Source organism: Ptychodera flava, chromosome 7 (genome assembly GCF_041260155.1).
Source record: "Ptychodera flava strain L36383 chromosome 7, AS_Pfla_20210202, whole genome shotgun sequence".
NCBI lineage: Eukaryota > Metazoa > Hemichordata > Enteropneusta > Ptychoderidae > Ptychodera > Ptychodera flava.
The window spans coordinates 28,342,820-28,370,387 of NC_091934.1; the positions used below are offsets into that span (position 1 = coordinate 28,342,820).

Sequence of the window (27,568 nt, forward strand, 5' to 3'; positions counted from 1 at the left end):
GGATTTCTGCAATTTGCGATTCTTCTCCCGAGACACGCACGCTGGGCGCTGCGTGCGCATAATGGCGGTGTTCGACGCTCATTACACGGGCAGAACGTTAACTTATATTACTACTATTAGTCTGATGTCGTACATTAAAGTATGGTGTTGCTCCTTGAACAGAAGAAAAAATCATATCTTTGTCGTCATCAAGCACTTTCATATATCATGAATAGGGTATATAGACTCCCCAGCATGCGGTCGGTCACCGGCCTGGCTTTGATCGCGATGTGCAATCACTAATATTGCTTGTTTTCGAGGGCGATTTTTTGCCTAATTTCCTTCCTTTGAAGAAATACCGCAAATTACTGGAACTTGTTTCTGTTTAAAGACAGTCCTCGCGGGTATAAATAGATACAAAAAAAATTCAAAAGCATGTCGTCATTGGATAAATGTCATGTATCTGCTGGGTGTGTAACTCCACGGCGTGTCCCGTCATACCCTGAGATATGACGTCACACTGACGCGCTAAGTAGCTAAGGAATTAGTTGGTCACCTTGGGCTGTTTTGTATTTGTGACTGGGTTCTTCCAACGGGAAGAAAACTTACTTTGGAACGGAAAACAGCATCTTTAGGGGCTGCCATTATCACCGGAAAAGTAATGTATATCTTTCTGTTGTAATATAGTAACTTATAACCACAAAGTCATCATCATTTAAAAAATACCATGCACCCTCTACTTCCCGAATTGAAATAAAAACAAAAGTCAAAATTTACCACACTTTCCAAATGGTAAATGCCGAGCTCCTTTGACCATGCTTACAATTTAATCACACGACACAAAATCTTCACAGATATTGTCTTTTTTTCATGGCTTGGTGTTTTTTAGGGACAGTAAATGTAACCTTTGGAAACCTTTTAAAATATTTTTGTTCCACAATGAAGACGTATTCATACTCCTCTGTCCGGAAATACAAGAAAACGAAAAAGTGGCCACGCCTCCATGGACACGCTGTGTACAATATGGCCTTGCAATGTTCTTGTTGATGAATGTATTTTAGTCCGGACTAAAATCCAGTTGTCAACAATAACATCGGACAAAATACGCGTGGAGGCCCGGTTGACAAAATCAATCACTAGGTGTTTTGACATTCTTTTGCGTCGATACAGTAAGAAACTGTGGTATACAATATAAGTCGTAGATATTGAAGCTTAAATTGTACTGTCAGGGGTCAGGTTCATTACTATTGTCAGTTCTTTTTGTACATTAGAGGAATCACTTCTATTTGTAAAATTGACTATTTCCTACTGTTAGTCTGCTACAAATTGATCATCAACGTCACTGCGCATATGTAAAGCGCATATTGTGATGAACTTTATTTAAGAAGGGGCGAAATGACTTTCAGTCTCTCTACATAGGCAAAGAAGTTGTAATTTTCAATTTTTTCGTCATATTGTCAGCACCTTTGACTCTTTTGAGCGAATTAAGATGTGGACCGTGGTGTGTATGGTTTTAAAACCCTGCACTCTAAACCCCCGCGATCTGTCCTCAAGTGAAGCGGATTTCAACAGCATTAACATCGAATTCAGCTTGTCAACGAGCGTATTACCACTCGGGACTTGCACGCAACGGTGGCGAGCTAAATTCTTGACTCTTCAAGTATGCTGCTGCAAGTAGAACGAGAAAATCTAATTGGCATGCATCCAAGTAAGTCCGTTTTAATCAAAAGCTGTTGTAAAAGGTCCCCTTACAATAAATATTAAACACCTTATATAGGCGTGTATTGTTATTCATTTAGAGCAGTCACTCACAGAGAAGGGAAGCGCGGCTCAAAACTTACCATCATGGATACCGCGTCCCGGCGGGCACGTTGGATTCTGAAACACACGCGCCCGTGGAGTTGTTGTGCCAGCCCCGCTGGCAGACGCACACGGTACCGTTCTCTGTTGCAGGCACTTTAATATATTCATGCTATTATTGCAAGGTTTAACTTCTTTACAGGTGTAATCCGCTGTGAAATCGTTGCTATAGGAACCGGGCGGACACAGCTGACAGACAGACGCCGACGAAAGAGTACAATTACTGACTAGGCGGTAACCTGAAACAGAAGTAGGGGATGCAGAAGAGATCCGCGATTAACATCTCAAGATTGCTTTCCAATAAAATATTCGATCAATCGAAATGATAAAACTACCATTAAAACCACGATAAATAAAGTCAGAGTGTTTGCAATCGGAAGACAGGGCGCGCGACAAGTACTACATGTAAATCTCCGAGTGAAACGTTTTGTCAGGGACTCCTCGGAATGGCGACTATCTGTCTGTTTGTGATATGTTTACTCGTATACCGCCTCACGCATGCTGTCTGCCTCTCTGTCTCTTGCATGTCTGACTGCAAATTATCTGTTCGTCTGCTTTTAACTCTTCTTCTGGTGTCCCACTGGCGGGAAGCTTTTGCTCAATTATGCTGCCAGCCAGAGATAAGCTGTTCCACTAAGGTTGACATATTTCTTGAGGACGTACGTACAAAGGCGCCATCTTTTGACTTCGACCCACTTTCTCTTTCACGGCTGCTACACACTAAAATGACGCTGTACCTAGTGAAAACATCACTTATGACTTCGTGGTTACTTGATTAAATTATAATGGTACTTTTCAGCCAATAAGTTGAGAGAAACAGACTCTCTGGACGTGTAAAACAATACAAAATTTTGCAAAATGTGTAGAAAATTAAAATTGAATGTTGACGACAGAAGGGGTTTCCACGTGCACGGCTTTAGTGTCTTGCAGCAGAATTCATTATTTTGTGAGAATATCAAGGATATCGGCGGCACTGCCACATGGAATAAAATATTGTGTAAACCCACTGCTACAGGGCGCTCACTGATTTTTTCCGGTCTCGGAGTGAAAGATGCGTGCCAGAAAATTGAAACTCTAATCTTTTATCGCAATCAGTGGAACTACTTGACCGCAATACATAGAGATGTCAAGTGACCTTCTAACACGCATTACCACACGTCATGCACGGGAAAGATTCCCGGATTTGCTTTGTGACCTCTGACCTCAAGAGTCAGTGTACATCATGAGTTTTATACACGTTCAACGGAATAATCTGGGGCTTGACAAACAGTACCGGTCTCTGTCGTTTCACTTTGGCTGGATTTTGACGAAAGTCCTGGATGTGAAGACGACGCCAGTCCCGGGTTAAGACGCCATCGTTGGAAGCAAGGTTGTTACGAAGTGCAGCGCGATTTTCAGGGGTCTTGTCCCGTCTTGTCGCTTGGTGTTCACGATTGACGTATTGAAACGGTGACTGACTGTCGAGGCTGTGGTAATAGGCAGGCCTAGAAATATTACTTTTCAATGCAATGAAAGGGACTGTACGCAAATATTTTGAAGTAACTCTCGTGTTATTTCAGGTTGTTCGCGAAATGAACCGACGCACTTGTGAGAAGATGTGGAATTAGCTGCAAGAGCCGTTGTAAGCTATTGAACTAAGGCCAAGAAAAATAAAAAGTTTGTTTCTCATCCTAGACATATTGCAAAAATGATGCGGTGACGCGGCCTTTTTTTCTTCTCATTTTTTTATTTTTCAACCAACAAAAACGCGCAAAAACATGAAAATAACATAGGAATGCACGCAGAGATAAATGCACAGCAGTGTTGTTTTGGTATTATTGAATAGCAACAGTTCTGTGGTGTGACTTTTAGAGTAGCAATGCAGAGTTTTACAGCTTAATATAACGGTGACATCTGTGTACAGTTCTGAATGGAATGTTATTGTCAGTTATTTTGTTTACAGTTCTGTTTTATACAGCACTGTGTTATGCACTATCGTCGCGTATTTTTTCGTATATTTTTTTCATTTCATTTCCTCATGAGCAGAAAAAGGTTGACGCGGCGGGTCTGAATTGACGCGCGCGAGGATGAGAAACATTTTTTTTTCTTGGCCTGAGCGTACGTGTTTTGAGGAGTCAGAAAATAGCAGCAGAGATTCAAAGACACTGAATCGCAGACTGAATAGCGTCTGATGTTTACTGAAATGTCTCGAAATGTTTGAGTGATGTAAATATGAAAGGCAGACATTTCTATGGGAGAAGTGCGTCGATCTCATCACACCTCGTTAATGTTACGAGGCAGTTGGTGACTGCAGAGGTTGGACCCGGCGATGAAAAATTGAATCAACGGCACAGGGGAGGTTAGCTGTAACGATCTTTAAAAAAAAAGGCTTGTCGATCAGCACGAGCCGATCAATACTGAAACCTCATTCCGTGTTCGCCCGTTTCAGCTATTCATTAAAAAAGACGCGCAACGCCTTTGATTTACGGCTGATCACACCTGCGTCGACGTGGGCACCCGGCGGTATACACGGAAATGATCTCCATGGGTTTCGTCACCCTGTGCGGCGACCGCGCACGCGCTATCGAGGATATATGTGCTTGCAAATTTGACGGGGCTAGAAGCAGCTTCTGCCAAAACAGAACCGTTGCTTAGCCAACTCTTTTGAAGGCAGTGAAGAAACAATGTTACATTGGATACCATTGGATAATATATATATATATTATATATATATATATATATATATATATATATATATATATATATATATATATATATATATATATAATAACAAAATTACTTCAAGTACAAAGTAATGATATCTGTTACTTAAGTTTCATGCATCCTGCAATCATCAGACAGAAGAAGTGAAAGGATTCTTAGCTCGACAGTCTTATATATGTATGATCGATGTTATAATATATATATATATATATATATATATATATATATATATATATATATATATATATATATATTATCTTTGTATTTTTAATATTGCCTTTGCCGACGGCCAACTGGACCAAGTTACTCTATGTTCTCACTAAAAAGGAATGGAGGATAAAACCAAATTTTGGAAGGTGGGGAGAAATTGAGAAAAAAGAAATATCTATTGTGAAGGTTAGAGCCTGTCGGGTGGCACATACTCGAGTTCCTGTTTTGTTTTGAGATTATCTCCACTTTCTGACAAGAAAACGCGACGTCGATCGATAACACACTCACCGGGTCTGCACATCTGACAACATACACCATTGTGCAAAAACTGTCGTTCGTTGCAATTTCCCGCCAAAACGCACATCCCATGGAAGATAGATACCTGTAACCGAGAAAAAATGGACACGAACACGCGTTAATGCGGCTATTCGACCAGAGTTGTGGAAATAAAGCCATTGGAACTGTAGGGATTGTCCTAATGGAATAATTACATGAAACGTCCATCACTAGGCGTTTGTACTGAGAGATTTTGAACTGAAAACTGAAAGGCACACAATGGTCTCGAAGCATTTAAAAATAACTTTAAAGGTTCCAACAGCAATATCATTATTCTCAAAACAGTCAATCTCATTTACCCTTGTAGGAAGCTGTTTAACAAAATAGTGAACGCATATGCACAGAAATTAGATTTGGAGATTAGTTTTTTTTTTTATTTTGGGTCTGTGAAATCCACAGCAATATCATTATACGGAGTCGCAATTATGTCTCGGGTGTGTTGATTCTACTACCAATGCCTGGCGGTTATCGGCAAGGCGTACAATATCGTACAGTGGCAAATAATAAACAAAACTCAACGACTAAAGATATAGAACATAAAATGCTAATCAACTCATGGAAGACGAATATTTGTGATAATAAATGAGTCATATAGGGTTCACAACTTAAAAAAAAATGACGGGTAGAAACTTAAGGGATTATACTCCTTGAGTCGTGGTAACAGTTTTTGGTAAGTTTTGCACAGTTTTGGACAGTAAGGCATAGTCGTTGCTGTTTCTGTGGCTCAAGAAACTGTTCCTTTCCAAAATCAGCATCAGACATGGACGTGATCGCCAAATAAATGCCCACTGGCCCCTGCCTGAGGTTGGAACTTCTTGAGACTGACTCATTTGCATAGATTTCTGATAGATACTTTTAAGCACCCCCAGCGACGGTATACCACGAGATTTTGACCAGTTTACGAAATATATGCACGAGCGATAGCGAGTGCATATATGAAGTGAACTGGTCAAAATTGAGTGGTACACCGTCGCTGGGTGTGATTTATCGCTATTATATCATTAGAGTATATTGAAATTCTGGCGTGGAACGTCAAAAAGGACTTTGCTCTTTGCGAAAGCTCGCGCGTTTGCCAGCCGTGGTATATCGCGAATATACCACGGTTCTTTTCGCGTCTCAACCAATCAGATCGCTGTATTTGCGCCATCAATATACTGGTATGATATAATTCATATAATATCATATTATTTATCTTACCATAGACCCTGTTGCCAGGTTCGGGATTCAGTGTTAAAGCTGATGATATTATTTTCAACCAAGCACACATTTGGTATGCTGTGTTGTTCTGGTAAATTTCATGTACGAATGTGATCTCAATTTGGAAAAAAAGACAAAACTAACATCAGATGACATCTATTTCGTCATTTAAGATACTAAATGAAATCGTTCAATCACTAATCTCGTTCTTCAAAGTATGCGCATTCGCTTATCACGCAGCCTTGTTTGTTTCTCTAGAAACAGATACATTATTGTATAAAATTACGTCGTCTTCGTCCAGAAACATCGTCGGTCGCTTCGAGCGACGTCGAACCTTAAACAAAATATAATTACACAACTGCTTTATGCAATCGCCAGCCAGCATTACTACTCGCATATTGTGGACATTCTGTAAATACAAAATATTAAAGTCGCGGCAGGTAGACAAAGCTCGCCATGATTGAACATGCGCGGAACATATGCGCTATGGGTTGGCAGCATTTAAATAGAGCTGGAGGCTGGAATCGATTCCTAGCACACACGACAATACGGTTCCTACGGATGGAAACAACTGGCAATGTTTACTCATCACTCACGGTGAAAAGCGCGCTTCATCAATATGAAGGACTTCCTCCATCATTTGTGCTATGAATCAACACTACATACTTCTATTCACAGTCCCTCAGCTCTAAGTACCCAAAGTCGCATTATACTCACAGCTCGGCAGTCGCTGTGGGCGAGGTCTCAGACAATTCATATTTCACTGAATTTGAAGATGATTCATTTGCGTCATCATTTATGCAAAATTAAAGAGTTATATCAATATTACGTAATCAACATGCTGATGACGCGTACATTCAGTTTTCATTTCATCCTCTAATCATAATGACATTTGAGACGTAATAAAAATTTTAGATCTGAATTTATGACTGGCCCATCTACCAAGTTAGAATTGAAAGCCACACCTAAGGTTGCTCCTACAGTATTGTGTCTTTCATGTTTGTTTCAATGAAACGAAACAAGTTTTACAGAATTGAACTAGTCTCCGGTTTTCATTCAGAAGTCACTTTGATAAATTTTTTCTGCCAGTTATACCATAGAAGTAGTGCACACAGTACAACCCCATGGTTAAACTAACAGCCTCACATTCTTATAATGTAATCATCAAGACCATTAGAATCATAATCGACACCCATCATCATCGTTATCATCATCATTATCATCATCATCATCATCATCATCATCATCATCATCATCATCACCATCATCATCATCATCATCATCACCATCGTTGTCGTCGTCGTCGTCGTTATTGTCATCGTCGGCGGTGTCGCGCTCGTAAAATTGTAGACCAAGAAACACATTTTGATACACGGAACAAATGCTGAAATTCGGTTACTGAAATGTTCACACACGATGTCTCAAGTCGAAAGGCACAAAATCGAAACAGGCATGTCCCACTTCTAAAATTCAAAAACAGAGGGCGCGCGCATCTCTGTCACGGTACAAAAACTCCATTTCTTTCTCTCTGAGGAAAGAAACGCAAAACTTCCCGCTACCACGATATTCTCGCACGCTGAACGTACTTAGTAAGTTCGTATACCCTGGACTGACATTTACTGGTGCGAGCAAAAGATTATGACTTCACCATCTCGGGCACATAGAAATAGAATGTTTTATTGCCTCAGAATTCGCTGGGCCGTTAAAAGTGTGCAAAGACATGTGTTAATTATTTGCAGTTCCCTGAAAGATACAAGACTAAAGAAACATGCCCAGAGTATCTCGCATTGTCGGCATTTCAAACTAATCCCCAGGACTTAAAATACCCAGTGTACTCTGCGCTAAGCTCATGAATGTTTGCCCAGCGTAAGGAAGATTTAAGAGATGAACAATTTCATCGCTGAAACGTTCATATTACTTGAATATCGAGAAATAGCAAAGATATTCCCTCCACTGTGGAGTCAAACGGAGGGACCTGGTAATTTTTGCGTGACAGATGTTCACGGCCATCAGACAGCTCGATATAAAGTGAAATCATCTCTCTACGGCACAAGTCTAAACCAGCAGCGGTGGTATAGACGTTATCGCAAGCTGACCATCCAGCATTTGAACGCAGTTTAGGGAAACGAAGCAAAACATACTCGCTTTCTGCGAGGAAGGCGATGAAAATATTATCACAGGTTGCAGATATTGTCCCTTTCACAGCAATACCAGACCCACACAGTATAAATGGGACAAACTAAGTGAAATCGGCAGATGTGAGATAAATAGAGTAGAGTGCCGTGCACAGAGGTGGGGGGGGGGGGTAATCTGTTTCGATCCCAGATCCGGCCTCGAGATGCTGCGGGGGCGGACGATCGCTAGATGGGCCCTATCCAGTATACCTCTGCGATATTGTTGACAGATTGCTGCCAGGATAACTTTCGTTCTTCCGGGCTCATGTGGAAATGTCATTATTAACACTAATCCTTCGCGACAGATCTGTTCCGGAAACATGCATGATCATATCCGCTGTGTAGGCGAGGTTCTAAGCTGACGAAATCCAGGTCACGGATAACCCTACGGTGCGTTATTGACAAGTGTATTTGACTTTTCTCTTTAGTGAAAAATACCCCGCGTGAAGTGTGACGAATAATGATATCAAATATTGCATTAATGAAATCGCGATAGAATTTATTTGAAATTCAATACAACAAACATGTTGGCAAAAATCCTGCCACATACATTCGAAAGATTAGTAGTGACGCAGTGGGCAACGGAGACACCGAATCGCACACCATGCTACTTTCACCGACGACTTGGATGGCGACCCCCTGGGGATTAGTTGGATTCCAACAATCGTGAATATGCATCATGGGTGTGAGTATTACGCATATGACTGTCTGTCCGTCCGTCCGTCGGTCCGGCCATCCATCCTTCCATACTCCCATCCATCCATCAATCCATCCATTCATTCATTCATCCATCCATCCATTCATTCATCCATCCATCCATCCATGTCTATCAATCCATCCATTATATGACTGTCCGCCCGTCCGTCCGTCCGTCCGTCCGTCCGACCATCCATCCATCCGTCCATCCATCCGTCCATCCATCCATCATCCATCCGTCCGTCCGTCCGTCCATCTATACATTCACCGATCCATCCATCCATCCATAAGCAATTGCTATTGATTGAGTTTATAATTTGACTCGAGTGACGTGTTACACTTGTGGATAAAAATAGAGAGCAGTAAAATGCTTTTTGCGATAAAAAGACATTGAAAATTTAAAGACTGTGTTTTCACTTTCAGCTATTGACACTTATTTTATAGCAAATGGGTTATTCTTAAATATCAGAAACAAACATGTCGGCAAACGGACGGAAATGAGGCTGCAGAATGTTATTTTCGTCTCACGCGATAGAGACTTTTTACACATGCGCACTTGTATCCAAAGGGATATGCCATTAACTTCATTGGGAAAACCTACCCTCGTATTTTAACGGCCTGGTTTTTATATTTGCTAAAATATAGCTCTGAGTTCTGTATCAAGCAATGGCGACTATCATTATGATTACACCGTGGGTGTTTTTATCGATTGCCGCCTTTTTATTATTTAGAAATAATTCATTTCGAGGAAAAAAGAAACAAGCTGACAAGCGCGGATGTCGACAGAGATCGGTCACAAATGAACACGATAACAAGCTCTGACGGCGTGTTTTGCTGTTGCCAGCTTTAACTCGTGACGGTACGCGACTCGCATAAACTATACCATTAAGTCACAGGGTAGGCCTGGTGGATAGCGACCTCTATGCAGAGTCAAACTTGTCCCAGGTCTTTCATTTGAACGCTCGATGATAAATCTGCGCTGCTTACAGGATATATCTGCTCGCGCGTCTTGTACAGATGTCTTTAATAAAAATGTGGAAAATATCAGGGAAACAAATAGGTTGTAAAACATATTGAGCGTTCATGATTGATTGCGACGGCATTGCAGAATGTAGTTCTGACAGACGAATCCCATTTGTGTTTTCCTCTTTCTCACTGCTTTTGGATTTGGACCGAAAAAATTGTTTTCGTGTTCCTGCATATGAAAAAATCCGCCACCTTTTCCATTGTGCTACTAATTCGATGATAAAATTATTCCCGAGAATTCGAGTTTGGTGATGCATAGGTGCTGAGAATACTAGATTCTGCAGAAAGATTTCGCGAGTGAAAACCCGCAAAGAAGGCATTGCAAGACATCCTGCGCGTTTTCACGTATTACGTTTGAGTCTGAGATTGACAAGCTGTTTTCTTAAATCACTACGAATCCAAACATCCCTGTTTTCCGCTTCAATGTAGCAATTCATCGCGACGTTTAACTCAGGCTGTTAGCAAGAGCGTCTGCAAGTATTCTATGTGATACTTGTTTTTGAATGGAGAGTGCCCGACCAGGTTGTACAGCCATAGTCCCACAGTCTGTTTCCATGGCGACTTCGATGGCAGCAGGCTTCGAAAACGGACCAAGTGACGTCACAGAGCTGCTAGGCCTGTTCCTATGGTAAAAATATTTGCCCAATTTTTTTACAAGACTTTAAAAATTTCATACTTCAGACTGACGACCACTATCTTTGTTCACATATTAATTTTATTTCAGTGGAATTATGGCAATCAATGACGCGTCATGGGATACGTACGCAAAAAGTGATACTAAGTAAAGGCGCGATGCAGACAAAATTTGTTCAAATTTCTGTCGGCGGCAGACGACGTCGCGCGCGGGATGCTATTTTCAGTAATACACAGGCTGTCGTGAGCAGCGCTATAGAAAACCAAAAAGAAAAAAACAATATCGGAGAAATTATGAATAAAAAGGACATACTTAGAATGATATTAGGTATTTCTTGTTAAGCTTAATTTTTGAACAAAGGGCGCGTTGCTAAGGAAAGCAGATTACGATCCGCTTGCAGCGACAGGAATGACACGTTTCAAGTGGCCAAGACCTGAGATAACCTCAGTACAACCGAGTCTAATTTGTGAACGAACTGCACGAAGGCAATCGATTATTCCTCTAAGAATGTGTTACCTATGAGGCACATTCCATTTGCTAGATCCCTTTTCAAAGCGTCCAGACTACCTCGCATTATCTCTTTCATTATATTTTTAACAGGTTTTAGTAAGGGATAATGGGATTGCTTGAACCAGCTTTTTCAAGCAAAATAATTACAATTTATGTGAAGTTTTTAGTACGTTTCGTTCAATCCGTCGGGAATTTGCCTTCGTGATTGATATAATCACGGCTTTTTTATCTGGGAGAAGTGAAAATAACACATATTGGCGCCCTTCCGATGCTGTCTTCGTGTCCATGCTCAAGCTTCCGTTATCTATGAACAAAATTTCATGTCTTTTGAACACGCGGTTTGCCGTTAACATTATTTACTCTGTAGAACGATATTTCAATAACGAGACAATGGATTAAATTTTGATACTGTTTTCATTATTTTTGTTCGAGAAACAAGTATGCCCCTCTTTTTTTATTCTTTTCCTTAAAGAATGTTGAAATACAAAAATTTCAGCCTAGCATATGAAACACACTGTGTGTGTACATAACGCTATTGTTGACAAATGGGCCTGGGGCAAATCTAAGTTATCAATAATAACACTGGACAATAGACACATTGAACAATTGTGCTGATGTGCAGCGTCCTCGGAAGGTTATATCTGATTGGTCAATTGTCACTTTTCACAGCAACTTAGGAGTCTACTTGTATTAGTCAATTATAACGGTAAGATTTCGCCACCCTATTGGATGACAGCTTCTTAGGAGCTGCACATTAGCCCGAACAAATAGGCCTATGCGTCATGTTTATATATTAAGTTGAATATAAAGGAATTGCGACATTATTTAGATGCACTGTGATATTTCATTACCTTGAAAGACAATACAAAAATAATGTAAAATAAATAAACAAGTTACAGTGCGAGTTCAGTAACCACGATCACATATTCTATCAACGCGACGATACCCGTTGTTCCTCCCTCTTTCAAAATATTGAAAGCTGTTTCAAAACTTTGCACTCCGTACAGTAAATAGTACAATATAAGCTGCAATACAAAGATATACTTGTTAATAAATCAAATTAAGTAGCAACTCCGAGTTCAATTTTCTTGGGCCTATAAATGTAATGGATTGAAAGACGATAAACCATTTTTATCCTTCCTCTTCCAGCAGACATAAAGTTTACTTTAAAAAAAGTCACTTTCAAAGTTTCACTGTGAACGAGGATAAGCGTTTGTTGCTAAGCAAATTTCGAAATGTATTTCCTGTAAAAAATTTTATTGAACGCGCTAAAAAAATTGCGAATGGTAATGGTGATTTCCAGTGAGAGTGTTTTTACTGCACGGCAATTTCCTTTCAGGTCTTGTCGCGTGAAATTGCAACAACAGACACCTCGTAAAAAATTCATAGGCTGGGCCAATAAGAGCTCTTTGATAGGGCGCCATTACAGGGGCCTCTCGTTATGCAGACTTTCCCGCGGACAGACATGCCTCAAATTTCTGACACAAGACTCGAGGGAGGATCATCTCCCCCGACACCTTTTGGTTTCAACTTGTCCGCCATTTCGGTTTAATTAGCGTCACCGAACTACTTGTCGCAGGAGCTGTGTTCTCGAACTAAGGACGGATAAAGTAAAAGCTAAATAGAAGTAATAGTAAATGTCAGAAAGGAATATTGTGGGTGTGCGGTTACGGAGAAAATCCTCATGTAAAAAAGGGACGCATGGCCAAGCAAACAATTCAGTAAAAATAAAACTCCCTTAAATTTTGCTGCCATTAGCTAACCAAAGTTTGGTGAAGCTTGCAGGCTATGGCTTGTTTCGAAATTTTGATAATTTATCATTTTGAAATAGGTTTTTTGGTAATTCTGTTGTTAAAATGTCTATGAATAAACCATTGACTCGGGTGATAATATTTATACATAATATGGTCAGAGCCAGTGTGATCTTGCTAGACATAATAAGCGAGGATTTGGAACACAAGCTGTAGCGTAGCTCATTATCATATATTTTCTGGTACGGACTAGAAATTACGCCACGACTTTCATTACCTTTTCTATCAGTGTGAAAGTACATTCTTGTCAATCAATAGTGGTAGTTCGCGCCTCGAAAGTGAAAGACTTAAACTTTTACTGAAACTTTCCTCAATGAAACTTTCAGCCATTCTCTTAACAAATGAAGAATAAAACTCGAAGGGGGGGGATCACCGTGCAAATTTTGGAACTAGAGAAACAAATTACCCAACACTGACTGATTTTGAAATTCAACATGGCCGCCATTCCTCTGTTAACTCTATGCGGAAAACTTAAACTTTCGATTTTTCACAAAACGTAGACGATGAAAACATTACTGTATCCAAGAGCTATACAATGGGCCCCAACAACCGGTAGGTCGGAAAAGGATCGAAAAAAAACTGAGAATCCAAATATCTGTCTCCGAGGCGCTTTGTATCTTCAGTTTCGAGCCAATAACAGGTGATGCAAACTGACTAGAATAGATTGGAAAACAGTGACCCTAGGCCTGTACCTTTTAAAACTGTAATGAATATTCACCAACAATAATCGCTCCCAAAACGTACACGTTGTCATTAAGGTAATATGCACCTCGAAAGTGAAAGACTTAAACTTTTGCTCAAACTTTCCTCAGTGAAACTTTCAACCATTCTCTTACCAAAGCAAGAATAAAAATCAGGGGTCACCGTGCAAACTTTGGTACTAGAGAGACAAATAACTTGCGATTTCTCGATATTTGAAATCCAAAATGGCCGCCATCCCTGTGTTAACTCTATGGGGAAAAATAAAATTTTCGATTTTCGAAAAACTAAGAAAATGAAAACTTTTCTTTCGCCGAGAGCTTCAAAATGAGCCCCCACAAGTGGTAGGTCAGAAGAAAATTGATAAAATTTGAAGGCCCGAATTTCTGTCCCCGAGGTGCGTTCTACCTTAACATTACCACACCTGATCGTGGATCTGTTACAGAACGTTTGAGCTATTCTTCATCTTCTCCCAAGCAATAGCGAGATCATCCAAGCTCTCTACACCACTATCCCTGAATCAACTTTCATAATTTATTGCTTCGTAGATCGTGGGTGATGAAAGAGTGCGGTTATTGGGGAAAAGGTCTTAAGTAGACCTGTGTTTAAAATTCTAATAATATCCATGGCCTTACTAACACGACTGGTTTTTAAATAGTATGGTTATAAATAGAAATTCGGCTCTTCTCTCCAATAATGAACATACACACACATATATATCTATATATTCTTTGTTGTAAATTACATCCAAAAGGACGGAATGGCCCCTGGATCTCTACGGGAGGCAAGAATAAATAAAGCACTGGATATTTTTGAAACAGAAATATTCTATGATCGACCATGTGCGGTACATTATGAAAACGCAATATCACTTTTTCTGTCAACTCTGGCACTAAAAAGAAGCGGTGTGGGCGGGAATTACAGCGAGCTTGATCGGTTTTTTTTTCACTGGAATTCACACGCGCCGCGATTGTGAGTTCTGACAAAACTCTGTTGAAATGAATTCGAAATAATGAATTGATTTCAACTGTATGGACGACGCAGCCGCTGAGGTGTAAAAGGCCAAGCTTTTGAATACAGGTTTCGTTTAAGCTGTTATCTCTCACTATTACGTTCTTTCACTCGCTGCCTTGCCTGCTAAATCAACTTTTACGTAGAAATGGGTTCACACAGCGGCTGGTAGGTCGGAGTCCATCGCTAACCCTGCTGGACAGCTCCTTAAATTCAACGGGTTGTGGTGCATTTTGTCATTTAATTCATGAAGCTTGCATACTGGTATTAATGGATAGTATATGAATGAGAATTGCGCCTTTGCGACTTTCTCGTTTACAATGTATTTCATGCACGATATTTAGGTGCATCACATCAACGTAGCTGCGACATTTAAACTTTACAACGTACATTATCACAAACATGTACATTTGATACAGTGTTTACATCGGTCGTATAGGTCCAATTCGATCTTTGAGCCCAGTTCATACAACCCCTCATACATACATACATACATACATACATACATACATACATACATACATACATACATACATACATACATACATACATACATACATACATACATACAGACAGACAGACAGACAGACAGACAGACAGACAGACAGACAGACAGACTGACTGACTGACTGACAGACTAAACATACTGAACGTATGGGTAATTGGAGCTAATTATGTTGAATGGACTCAGAAGTGCTTCTGGTTCATGACCAAATGAATTGACTGGAGCAAACTCACATGACTCATAGTCTTATACACACATGAACTTGGCAAAAAGGGATTGCAAAATTGAGACAAATGCGATTTGTCTTGTATCAAAACACTTGAAATCCGATCGGGGGGATATTGTTGACTAATGCTGACTTCGGTTCAATTACACAAACGCGGCAAATGAGAAATTAAACAACGGTGGAGATGAGTGTTGAAACATGTGACACGAATATACCTTCCAGTCGATGCAATTGCGAGACACGTGACCACCTCAGTATCAATGTTCTGGGTAAAAAAATATCACACACTACTGTCCTATAAAACTCCTAACCGGATGACGTTTATTGCATTTTATTTGGGAAAAAAATTGAAAAAATGTTATCAAATTTCCAAGCTGAGACCTGAATATCTAAATATAGCTGAAATGACTCTTCATTAACAGAACAAACGAATTAATTGCATCTTTCACGCGCGACTTCACATTTCAACTTCAACCTGTACGTGAGGTTCATTGAGAAACACGACAGCTTGGGATAAACACATTTGATTCATTGCTTTTTATCAAACAAACCAGATTAGCTTGTCATACGGCTTTCCTGTGTAGTTCATCTAATATCTCGTGCAACGGCGCATTTACACGCACGTGTCTCCTGCAGTGCAGGATAATGCTTAAAATTTTTAATATTCATGTATTGAATTGACGAGGACATGTACCATAATCCGTGAAATAAAATGGATATTCATGTTTATAAAGGCCCACGAGCTGCAACTCTGCGAATTTTGTCCTTGCAACCTCAAGGAACCTCTAATTTCCTCAGATAGTCATTAACTTTGCCACGACAACATTTGCTTGTGGCAGAATATGCAAGAAATTTAAAAGTTTTTTGTTCATTTTAAATTTCCCGCCATTTTCAACATCTTGTCGTATTGTGTGAAAAACAAATTTTTTGTCAAAGTGGAGTGAATCCCTTTCCTGTCCTTTCAGCGGGTTGCACCATGTTGTATTTGTAAGGATTCAAATGTGTACATGCCCTGTTATCATGTTGTTGTAAGGAGGTGGCCATATTTGGGTGCGGCACCTGTTTATTATTTGTCTTACTGAAACCTCCCATGTCCAACTCAGTGGATAATTATACTTGAGTAAACATGAGTAAAAAACCTTTCTATGAACTTATCTTAATCTAAATATAAAATCATGGAAATAATGCCAAAGGTGCGGCTCGTGTACATGTGCCTTTAAAATCATCCCGAACAGTCACACTAGAACGATACACCAACAACTGATGACAAGCTTTTCCTTTCTGAGAGCCATCCTGTCATATTTCCATACACGGTAAAAGATGCGGGTCAACAAATATTTATCTATGCAGCGCGATTGTACCATATCTTGCGTCATATTATTTTCACGTGTCTCCCCCTCCAAGTGAAAAAGATGATGGACTAACATATGTACATGCAAATGTGGACCAATACCATTATTGTCATATTTATGACATCATCATATAACCAGCCATAGCACTGCATCAAATGCTTGCAGGGCGGCACAGTTCTATCCATTACTAATAACGAGTATTGATCAACAGCTCAAAATATGAACAATGACTCATTAGTAAGTCATAATAACGACAGGGATCAGGTGCCTCTGAGAGTGCAGTGCGCATGTACTTTCATCTGTATATATGTTTATGTATGTATGTATGTATGTATGCACGTATGTTCGTTCGCTTGTTTATTTATATGTATACATATATGCATACAAACATGCATACATATCTACCATATGTATATATATATATATATATATATATATATATATATATATATATATATATATATATATATATATATATATATCGAAGTAAACAGATGTCCTCGTGGGAAATTACAGTGCTCGATGCTAAAGCAGAGCGTTATAAATAATAACATAAATTACTTCAAGTACAAAGTAATGAGTTATAGATATCATTACTTTGTACACGAAGTAATTTGTGTCATTATATATATATATATATATATATATATATATATATATATATATATTGCGTCTCTCTCTGTGTCTCTCTGTTGAAGGATGTGCAATTAATTGGAATGGATCAATTATTTAAGCAATTGGAAATTACTGTATTTTATTAGCTCTTACATATCTACTCAGCGCTCGTATTTTATATTTTTGCCACGTATTGTGACGCAGTGAAGCTGGTTTCAATATATAGCTATCAGACCTTGGAAGGATTAAACCGTCATCTGTTTCTACATGAGGCAACGAATTTAAACCGACGCGTCAATATTGACTGATGCAACATACGCTTAGCGCCTCGGGTCGCCGAGTGTGCGTGAAATGATAATCGGGAGAGGGAGTTTGACGGCCGCGGTAAGTCGATGGCGATCCCAGTCACCGGTAAAAACCAAAAAAGACAAGACCAATTAGCTTTAATTTGGCGTTTACTGAGCTAGAATCCCGAGTATCGATCGATGGACATCGCAGAGAGGCGAGACTTTGATCGATACAGGACTCTCGGTTTGCGATCAATGAAGTACATGCTCTGCATTGAATGACGAGGGAATCAGTTAAGTGACTTTTGCAAACCGGAATGTAAAAAACATGATGTCCTTTGAAAATTTAGTTAGCCCGTGTTTCATTTTGGGGGGTGGGGGAGACAGACAAAGAGAGATAGAGAGAGACAAAGACACACAGAGAGAATTGAGTTTAGTTTAATCCGAGGAAAGAATGAGCGTTCAGGAAACAAACAAACCTGCTCATCAAGACACAATATTCTTGCACAAGAAAAACATTCATATAGTTTAGTAGAAAATGTATGATTTTGGATGTAAAATACGATTAAAGAAATATTGCATCATGATTGGTAGAAATCTCCTCCTTAAATATATTCTTAAACGTTACGATATATTATATGCTCAGATTTAGTTTTTGTTTTGAATATTATTCATTCAAGTCACGATGCTCCGGGTAAAAAAAGGTCAAATTTCCGGTTTCTAGATTACTGGTTGCACCTAGCCTGTAGGAATGACGGGGACAGTGCTGGGACGATGAATTATGGTATGAGCTTGAAAAGAAATACTTCATCGAGTAATTGATACTAACACCTGCAACTAGACAGCGGGAGAGTGCCGTGTCCACTTGAGCAACTCATCACGTTTTTAGCAAATAGACTGGAGGGTTTTAGATTGCGTAAAACCGTGAAAAGAAGACACAATGCCAGTCGCATATCGAAGCCGCTACTCTACAGTAAACGTGAGGCGTTTGTGTTGAAAAGCTGGAATATTTTCAATCACACACCGAAACATGTATATGGGAGACTGCGTCAGAAAAAATCATCAGTCGTGGTAGAACGACATTACATAAACGTCCACCTGTGTCCACGAGTTAACAGAGAAATATATAGACAGACTGATAGACATAAATATATGTAATATACAAATGTCATATGTAATATATGTATATATATATATATATATATATATATATATATATATAGTATTTTCATTAGAACATATATTACTTGTATTATATCCTTCTATATATAGACAAGTGTTTTTACTCACATGTGTATAAGGACGAACCATTAGATCTTGGGAGGGGGGGTGGTCAAAAACGGAAAAAAAAAATTTTCAGAGCAGAAAGTTAGGAAAAAAAAATCTTCAAGACAAGTTTGCAAAATAAAAAAAAATAAATAAGAAACAAGGCGTAAAAAAAAAATCTGCAAAAGTCTTTAAAATTTTGAATTTTTTAGATTTTACCGACAGAAAGCAACTTTCTGTATTTTTTAGTACATCCTCCAGGCACATTTTTAATTTTAATTTATACATTTAGAGTGACTGTATCCCTTATACTGGAAGTTGTGATTATCTTATCTTTTCAGGACTTTTGTATCTGATCACGTGAAAATTATGAAATTATAGAGCCTGTTTTCTACTTGTTTCCTGCGTACAAACCAAGCAGGTACACTAGGTAAAACATTGAAACTATGGTATGGTTGTCAAGACAGAAAGTTGTATTTGCCTTTTAAGATCAAGGTAAACAGATGTAGGCCACATCAGTTTCATTTTTTTTCACGGCATTTTATTGCAATGATGAATGCAAGAATGGGTGAACAAGTAGAAACACGTCAATGATAAAACAACATATCAAGTCATTATGTATTATTTTGCTTCTAAAAAAGGCATTTTCAATTCTTTTTTTCTCAAAAAACAGCCTCAAAAAACAACAGCAACACATGTTTTAACATTCAACAATACGCTACGTAGAATGCCATCTATCCAACAAATCCCAACACAAAAACACACAAAAGGCTTGAACTTTGAAAGTTTCTCGATAGCAAATACTGAATAAATCTGCATGAATAATCGTTTTTGTGTAGCAAATTTCAAAGAAATTGGACAAGCCCTTTCAGAGAATACAGATTTTTTGACCATGAATGGTTATGCCCTAAAAAGACAAATATTGAAATTTAAACACATCTATACACATCCAATCAATTTGGACATGCTGCTGCAGAGAAATAGATGTTTTGATCAAAAAGGGCAACAATTGCTCTAAAAACACAAATATGCAAACTTAACTTTATTATTTAGCTTATTTTCGCTTCTCAGCTTGTCAAAATCAATTGTAAATCATGAGATATGCATGATGTTTGGTGGGGTGAATGTAGGCATTTCACCACGCAGTAGAAAGGGAAGCCAGGAAACCAAAATAGTCAATTTTCAAAACTATAGGAAGCTACTGAGGAGCAAGAAGACCATGTTTCAGAGGAAGATGTGTAATCCGAAAAAAATGCTCCCAAAGTGCCACCAAATAACACCATTTTTATCTCTATTTTTCAAAAGCTCCAACGCCAGGAGGGGGACACCCCCTCCTGACCACCCCCGCAAAAATACTCCCCAAGTGCACCAAATAACACCATTTGAATCTCTATTTTTCAAAAGCTCCAACGGCAGGAGGGGGACACCCCCTCCTGACCACCCCCGCAAAAATACTCCCCAAGTGCCACCAAAAACACCATTTTAATCTCTATTTTTCAAAAGCTCCAACAGCAGGAGGGGGACACCCCTCCTGACCACCCCCCGCAAAAATACTCCCCAAGTGCCACCAAATAACACCATTTGAATCTCTATTTTTCTAAAGCTCCAACGGCAGGAGGGGGCACCCCCTCCTGACCTCCCCCGCAAAAATACTCCCCAAGTGCCACCAAATAACACCATTTTAATCTCTATAACACCATTTTAATCTCTATTTTTCAAAAGCTCCAACAGCAGCAGGGGGACACCCCTCTCCTGACCTCTCCCCCCGTGACCGCTTGCGTGGCTGCTTGTGGTGCTTGGCACCACATCTTTGCCCTCTTTATCTTCAGACAGCGACGAACTAAAAAAAAATTATAAATCTGAAAATTTACTCTGAAAAAAAAAATTTGCACAGCTAATCTCAATTGGAAAAAAAAAATTTCAGAAATTTACAATAGTAAAAAAAAAATTTTCACAATTTCATTGTGACCACCCCCCCCTCCCAAGGTCTAATGGTCCATCCCTAAACACACATATATGAATGTAAACAAGCACACATATATAAATGAAAACTTACATATATCTGTGTATATATATGTATATATATACATTAATTATATGTATGTATATGTGTGTGTTTACACACACATACACACACACACATATATATATATATATATATATATATATATATATATATATATTATATATATATATTATATATATCGAAGTATACAGATGTCCTCGTGGGAAATTAATTATATATGTATATATATATATATATATATATATATATATATATATATATATATATACACATTTCTGTATGTGTGTCTGTGTCTGTGTGACGTGATCATATATGTATTATAGGTTGATACCTATATATTGCAAACACTAAATAAATATGATATACATACAATCATCCATAATCTTACATACTCTAGACTTGAATCAATATATCAAAAATTCTTGATCATACCAGATGCCACGATCATTAAATCCTATCATTAAATGTCTCTTGAGCCGACAGCTGAAGAAACTACGTAAATGAACTTACATCGCAGCGTCTTATCAAGCCACATTAAGCACTTGTCAGGCACTTAATGTCAATCAAAGCAGAGCCATTGAGAATAAGACAACGCAAAGGCTGGGGCCGCTTACTTTTTCATTATCTATTCTATGTATCGAGCGGTGACCCGAATCGACACATTAGCGGCACTACCGTCGTTGTTTATCAGAACACTTGGATCGTTGCTCATTAGACCGGTAATGACCGTGAGTTAGGGTCTAGTGGGTATTCATTATGCCGGGAGAGCTAAAGTCTTGAATGACTGCCAGATATATACATAATGTTTGTCTACATACATACATACGTACATGCATGCATGCACGCATATATGTATGCTTACATACATACATACATACATACATACATACATACATACATACATACATACATACATACATACATACATACATACATACATACATACATACATACATACATACATACGTACATGCATACATACATACATGCATGCATGCATGCATGCATGCATACATGCATACATACATACATACATACATACATACATACATACATACATACATACATACATACATACATACATACATACATACATACATACATACATACATACATACATACATACATACATACATACGTACATACGTACATACGTACATGCATGCATGCATGCATACACGCATACATACATACATACATACATACATACATACATACATACATACATACATACATACATACATACATACATACATACATACATACATACATACATACATACATACATACATACATACATACATACATACATACATACATACATACATACATACACACTGACATACGAGACAAATTTTCTTTCAAAGAGAAAAATGAACTCTGGTACATGTTTGTATTTAAAATTAAACTACAATGTGGAATGACATAATTACTTTGGATTTTTGAATACATGTCCTGAAAAATAGCGCACTGCATTGACAGTTTAAGAAAAAAATGACTGCAATTATGGCGATCGATGGACAATAGATTCTCGGGAACTTCTGACACAGGGACTAGTTAGTCTGATAAAGGTTTGCTCATTTTCACACGATATACAAATACATGCAAAAGAAAAAAAACTATAATTATCTACCCTATTTTCAACGGTGTGCATGATACACAACATGCAGATCGTTTGTCCGAGCGTTCCCTTGGCGCGCTTCATCCACGCTAGCGACGATAAATATTGATCTAGGATTGACGGCAGGTGACATATATTATGCAATAAGAGAAAAAATACGAGTCTGCAAAGAAAGATGTAAATATGGCCCCAGGGAAGCAAGAATACGTTGCTAGATTCCGTTCCTTGAAGAAAAGTATAACTGCAAAAAAAGTCGACGCCCTGGGGTACATTTTGTGTGGTCGTTTTTCTGAGTAAAAATATGAATTATTGGGTCTAATTAATTAAAGAAATCTTGAGCTAATGCCTAATGCGATACGTCAGTAGCAACACACGAGATGCGGATAATTTATCGGCTGAAATTAATATACTTCTATTTTAGACACGCTGATGACGTATGTATGAAGGCGTTCGGGTCACGATTGCTATCGATTTCGAGATTTTCATTTATATACGAAAGGGTTTATTGAGTTAATACGGTCTTAAACCAACCCTCTATTCTCGTCTAAGCTCAACTTTACACTTACGCAGTCTCTGTACTGGCTCCCTTGCTACAATGGTTAACGTACGATAAATTTCAAAAGAGAATGATCCAGACCCCCTCCCCTCTCTCTCTCTCTCCCTCTCTCTCTCGTTCCTCGCCCGATTGCTCACAAACTCGTACTCACACGGCGACAATTGACTTGTTCAATGTATGTATGTATGTATGTATGTATGTATGTATGTATGTATGTATGTATGTATGTATGTATGTATGTATGTATGTATGTATGTATGTATGTATGTATGTATGTATGTATGTATGTATGTATGTATGTATGTATGTATGTATGTATGTATGTATGTATGTATGTATACATACATACACACATACACATATACACACAAATACATTTATCAAAGACGCTTCTACTCTGTATACACACACGCGCGCGCACACACACACAGATACACCTCCCTCTAATGGCTGAGTCCTAGAGCATATTCTAGGCTCATACTGCTTCTATAAGTACAACGACATGATGACTGCTATATCCATGGCGCTCTCCTGTGTAGGCGTTGAACACTGTAAATTAAATGACACTATGAAATTTCTATTTTACTTGTTGAAATGACAGATATCTGTCACCGCACCATGTCGAGCAGTCATTTATATCCTACTGGCGTTGGATAACGTTTTCAGGGTCGGCTATATTCAAAACTATCGTATCGCTGGGCGATTTCCAAGTGGAGGAATAAAAAAATGTCATAACGGTCGAAATAGTTTTATGCAGAATGGCAATTTCATGCCTTCGCAACTGATAAAGTCGACCGCGCGATGACTTGCGTATTGTGCATTTAAAAAAGGTTTGGGGTTTGGTTTGCTGGTTGGTCTCAAGGCTTGACAAATTTCACGGCGGAGCAAAAGGTCGCTGACCGAGTACGAGCGGCTCGAACTGTGAGCGTTTTCTCGACGATGTAGATCGATGGGCGGAAGATGACTGTGTTCAATGAAATTTATCTCTACGCGGTGACCTGGATCGTGTAGGTCTAATTATAACAGATCCATTTCACCATCCATGGATCAGACTGACAATAATTAAAGAGAAGTAGATATATCCTTTGGCTTGACACGACAAGATTTCGTAGATTCTTCGCAGGCTTAATCTCCCATTGTGCAATTTCCCGTCGGTATCGAGAGGTATCTAATGCTTACAATTTATACAAATATACGAGTATTTCACTTGTCGTATTGGCATGTAGCTTTGTCTCGGTACGTGCGTACCAACATGTACGTGTCCTTCCGTCCGTCCCTGAATCCATATGTGCATACGTACGTACCTATGTAGGCCTATGTGTGTATGTATGTATGTATGTATGTATGTATGTATGTATGTATGTATGTATGTATGTATGTATGTATGTATGTATGTATGTATGTATGTATGTATGTATGTATGTATGTATGTATGTATGTATGTATGTATGTATGTATGTATGTATGTATGTATGTTTACTTTTCACTTTCATGTCTGAGAACCACAAAAATTACGCGTCTGACATTTGTGCACGCTTTCAGAAGAAACTGTTCGGGATTGGCTTACTCGATCTATATTAATGAGTTCAAGACATCTTATCCTGGAGCAAAGGACGATACTGTAGACATTGATTACTCTGTATTCGCTCTAAGCATCCATAACAGGTCGCGGAGTTTTTCATATCTGGTTACTAAATCCAACTGCGGTACTCCCACCAGGTTTAAGTTTGAATGATCAGTGGTTACGCTTATCAGACGAATCCTTTCGTTATGTGGAGTTGATCAGGCATTAGTCTATAGCGGGTTCTCTTACTTTAGAAATCCATCTTATGGAATAACAGTCGCTTTGAATATTCTGTGATTTCAATAGAGATTACATTCCAATGCTTTTGAAAAGATCGATGTGTTTGGCCTTTGCTAAACATCACCTGGCGAGCTTTTTACGAGTTACAGCTTCCGACCTCAGGTAGCCATCAGGCATCCACGGTACACGTGTCTTGCGCATGACGTGGCATCCAGCCCGTGAAAATGCACAACATCTCCCGTAATCTATTGCCTTTCCCAGCTACTTGACACGAGAACTTGTCTCTGCGCATGACCATCGACAAATCGAATTGTCAGTTCAACCAGACTTAATCAGCGTGAGGACTATCGAGTTACTGCAACACATTTCTGATATTATGAAGGACATTAAGAACAAATTTCGACCTCGGAGACCTTTCAGTTGCAATCTGAACAAACGAACAAAGGTCTTCCCGAGTGGAAACGAACTGATCAGGTGTACGCCATGCGGGTTGACTTGTCACGCTTTAAGGAATACAGTAGTCGGAACTGCGCTCAAAGGTCGTATGGGACCCATACGACCAATGTAAACAGTGTGTCCAAGGTACGATGGTGATTGATCAAGTTAAAACATGTCTGTCATAAGCTACATCGTATAATTTAAATGTTGCAGCTATGATGATGAGGTGCATCTAGATATCGTGCACGAAATACATTGTTTGTAAACAAGAAACTCGCACAGGCGCAGTTCCGACGACTGTTTCCCTTTAATTTTCCATTAGTGTCACAACGGCAACAGTTGAACTGTTGGTAAATAACTTTGCCTTCATTTTAAGGAAACAGCTACATTTTATTCAGCTTCTCAATATGTTAAAATAAAAAAGTACTAGCACTGCAAACAAAGCGCATAGTGTAGCATATGCTAAGTTGCTGTTATTGACAAACTAAATTGTGGTTTGGTAAAAATCCACCTGTCAACCGTGAACAATACTGGACACTTCATCATATACCCTAAAAATAATTTATATGATTACACACATGACTGAGTTGACGAGTTGAACACTGAGCACTTGGGCATGATTTTGATGCTGAATGTGAAAAATTCTTGTGAAGAACAGGACACTATACTGGACAAAACTTTCAGCTAATGGAAGTCTGAAGGGGAATTCAAGACGACGAACGAAGCCTGTGACGTTGAAGATGGCGAATTGTCAATTTGCAAACTAAGAAGTTTGCTTTGAGAGTCCAATGGAAGTTACCCAGCAAGAAACTATATTATAATCTGACCTTACATCTTTGAGGTAAACGCGTTTCTATGTGGCCTCATTACCAGTTCGTCACAAGCAATCTGATCTTTTACTAATGCAAATTTTAATCCCGTGGCCTCGTCGGGCTAACGGTAATCCGTTCAATCGACGGGTAAGGCAAGCGAACTCCATTTTACATGTATTTCTCTTATCCCACGAACTATAGTCTCTGTAATTTCGGACAAGAGAGTCTGCCATGGCTTGGAGTTATTGGTCTCGGGGCGACGTGAGAATGGCTTTCAATCCTGGAGAAAACCAACGCCACAGAACAGAACGGTAATTTGACGACATTTCATCATATGGGAACAGATTAACACGCTCCCAGTGCAGCCTTTAGACTCTGGTAACTCGCTCTTAATGGGAGTCGTCCAACAATTGCTGAAAGCATTTCTAGGATAAAGTCACAATTAAAACGCACGAAGTTTTCAAAGATATGGGCCTTGCAATCACAGAGCGAAAAAATCGCTTTGGGGCTGACGACAAAGTACACTTACAAATCTGACCAAATGCTCTCTCTCTCTCTCTCTCTCCTCTCTCTCTCTCTCTCTCTCTCTCTCTCTTCTCTCTCTGCACATCTTTTTAATTGTTCATGTTGGTTTATATGAGACTACAGTACATTCAAGCGAATGCAAAATACTTAAAATTGAATAACATTGTGTTCTATGTATGTATGTATGTATGTATGTATGTATGTATGTATGTATGTATGTATGTATGTATGTATGTATGTATGTATGTATGTATGCATGCATGCATGCATGCATGCATGCATGCATGCATGCATGCATGCATGCATGTATGTATGTATGTATGTATGTATGTATGTATGTATGTATGTATGTATGTATGTATGTATGCATGCATGCATGCATGCATGCATGTATGTATGTATGTATGTATGCATGTATTCATGCATGCATGTATGTATGTATATATTTGTATATTTGTATTGTATATTTGTGTATATATAATACAAGAAAGTTTTGTTAAATGTGATGAGGAAATAGTTGATATGTTTTGCTGTACTAATTTATACGTCCAGTGAATTGCACAACGTTACAGACCTGCATGATACGTAGACATGACATCTACTTATGGATGAGATTTTCAAGACAGCCAGTGTGTTAATCTTTTGACTAACAATATACTAAGCATAATACAAAGCGACAGGTCATGTGA

At 38.8% G+C, this 27,568-nt stretch overlaps 1 protein-coding gene across 1 annotated transcript in view; it reads right to left on the reverse strand.

The window, feature by feature from the left end:
- Window positions 1-27,568, reverse strand: part of LOC139137182 (tumor necrosis factor receptor superfamily member 5-like) — a 51,254-nt gene that overhangs the window by 20,022 nt on the left and 3,664 nt on the right. The window contains exons 2-3 of the mRNA XM_070705159.1: window positions 5,041-5,134; window positions 1,821-2,078 (exon numbers count right to left, since the gene is read on the reverse strand). Of these exons, the coding sequence (XP_070561260.1) occupies window positions 1,821-2,078; window positions 5,041-5,134 (352 nt within the window). The remainder of the gene's footprint in view (window positions 1-1,820; window positions 2,079-5,040; window positions 5,135-27,568) is intronic.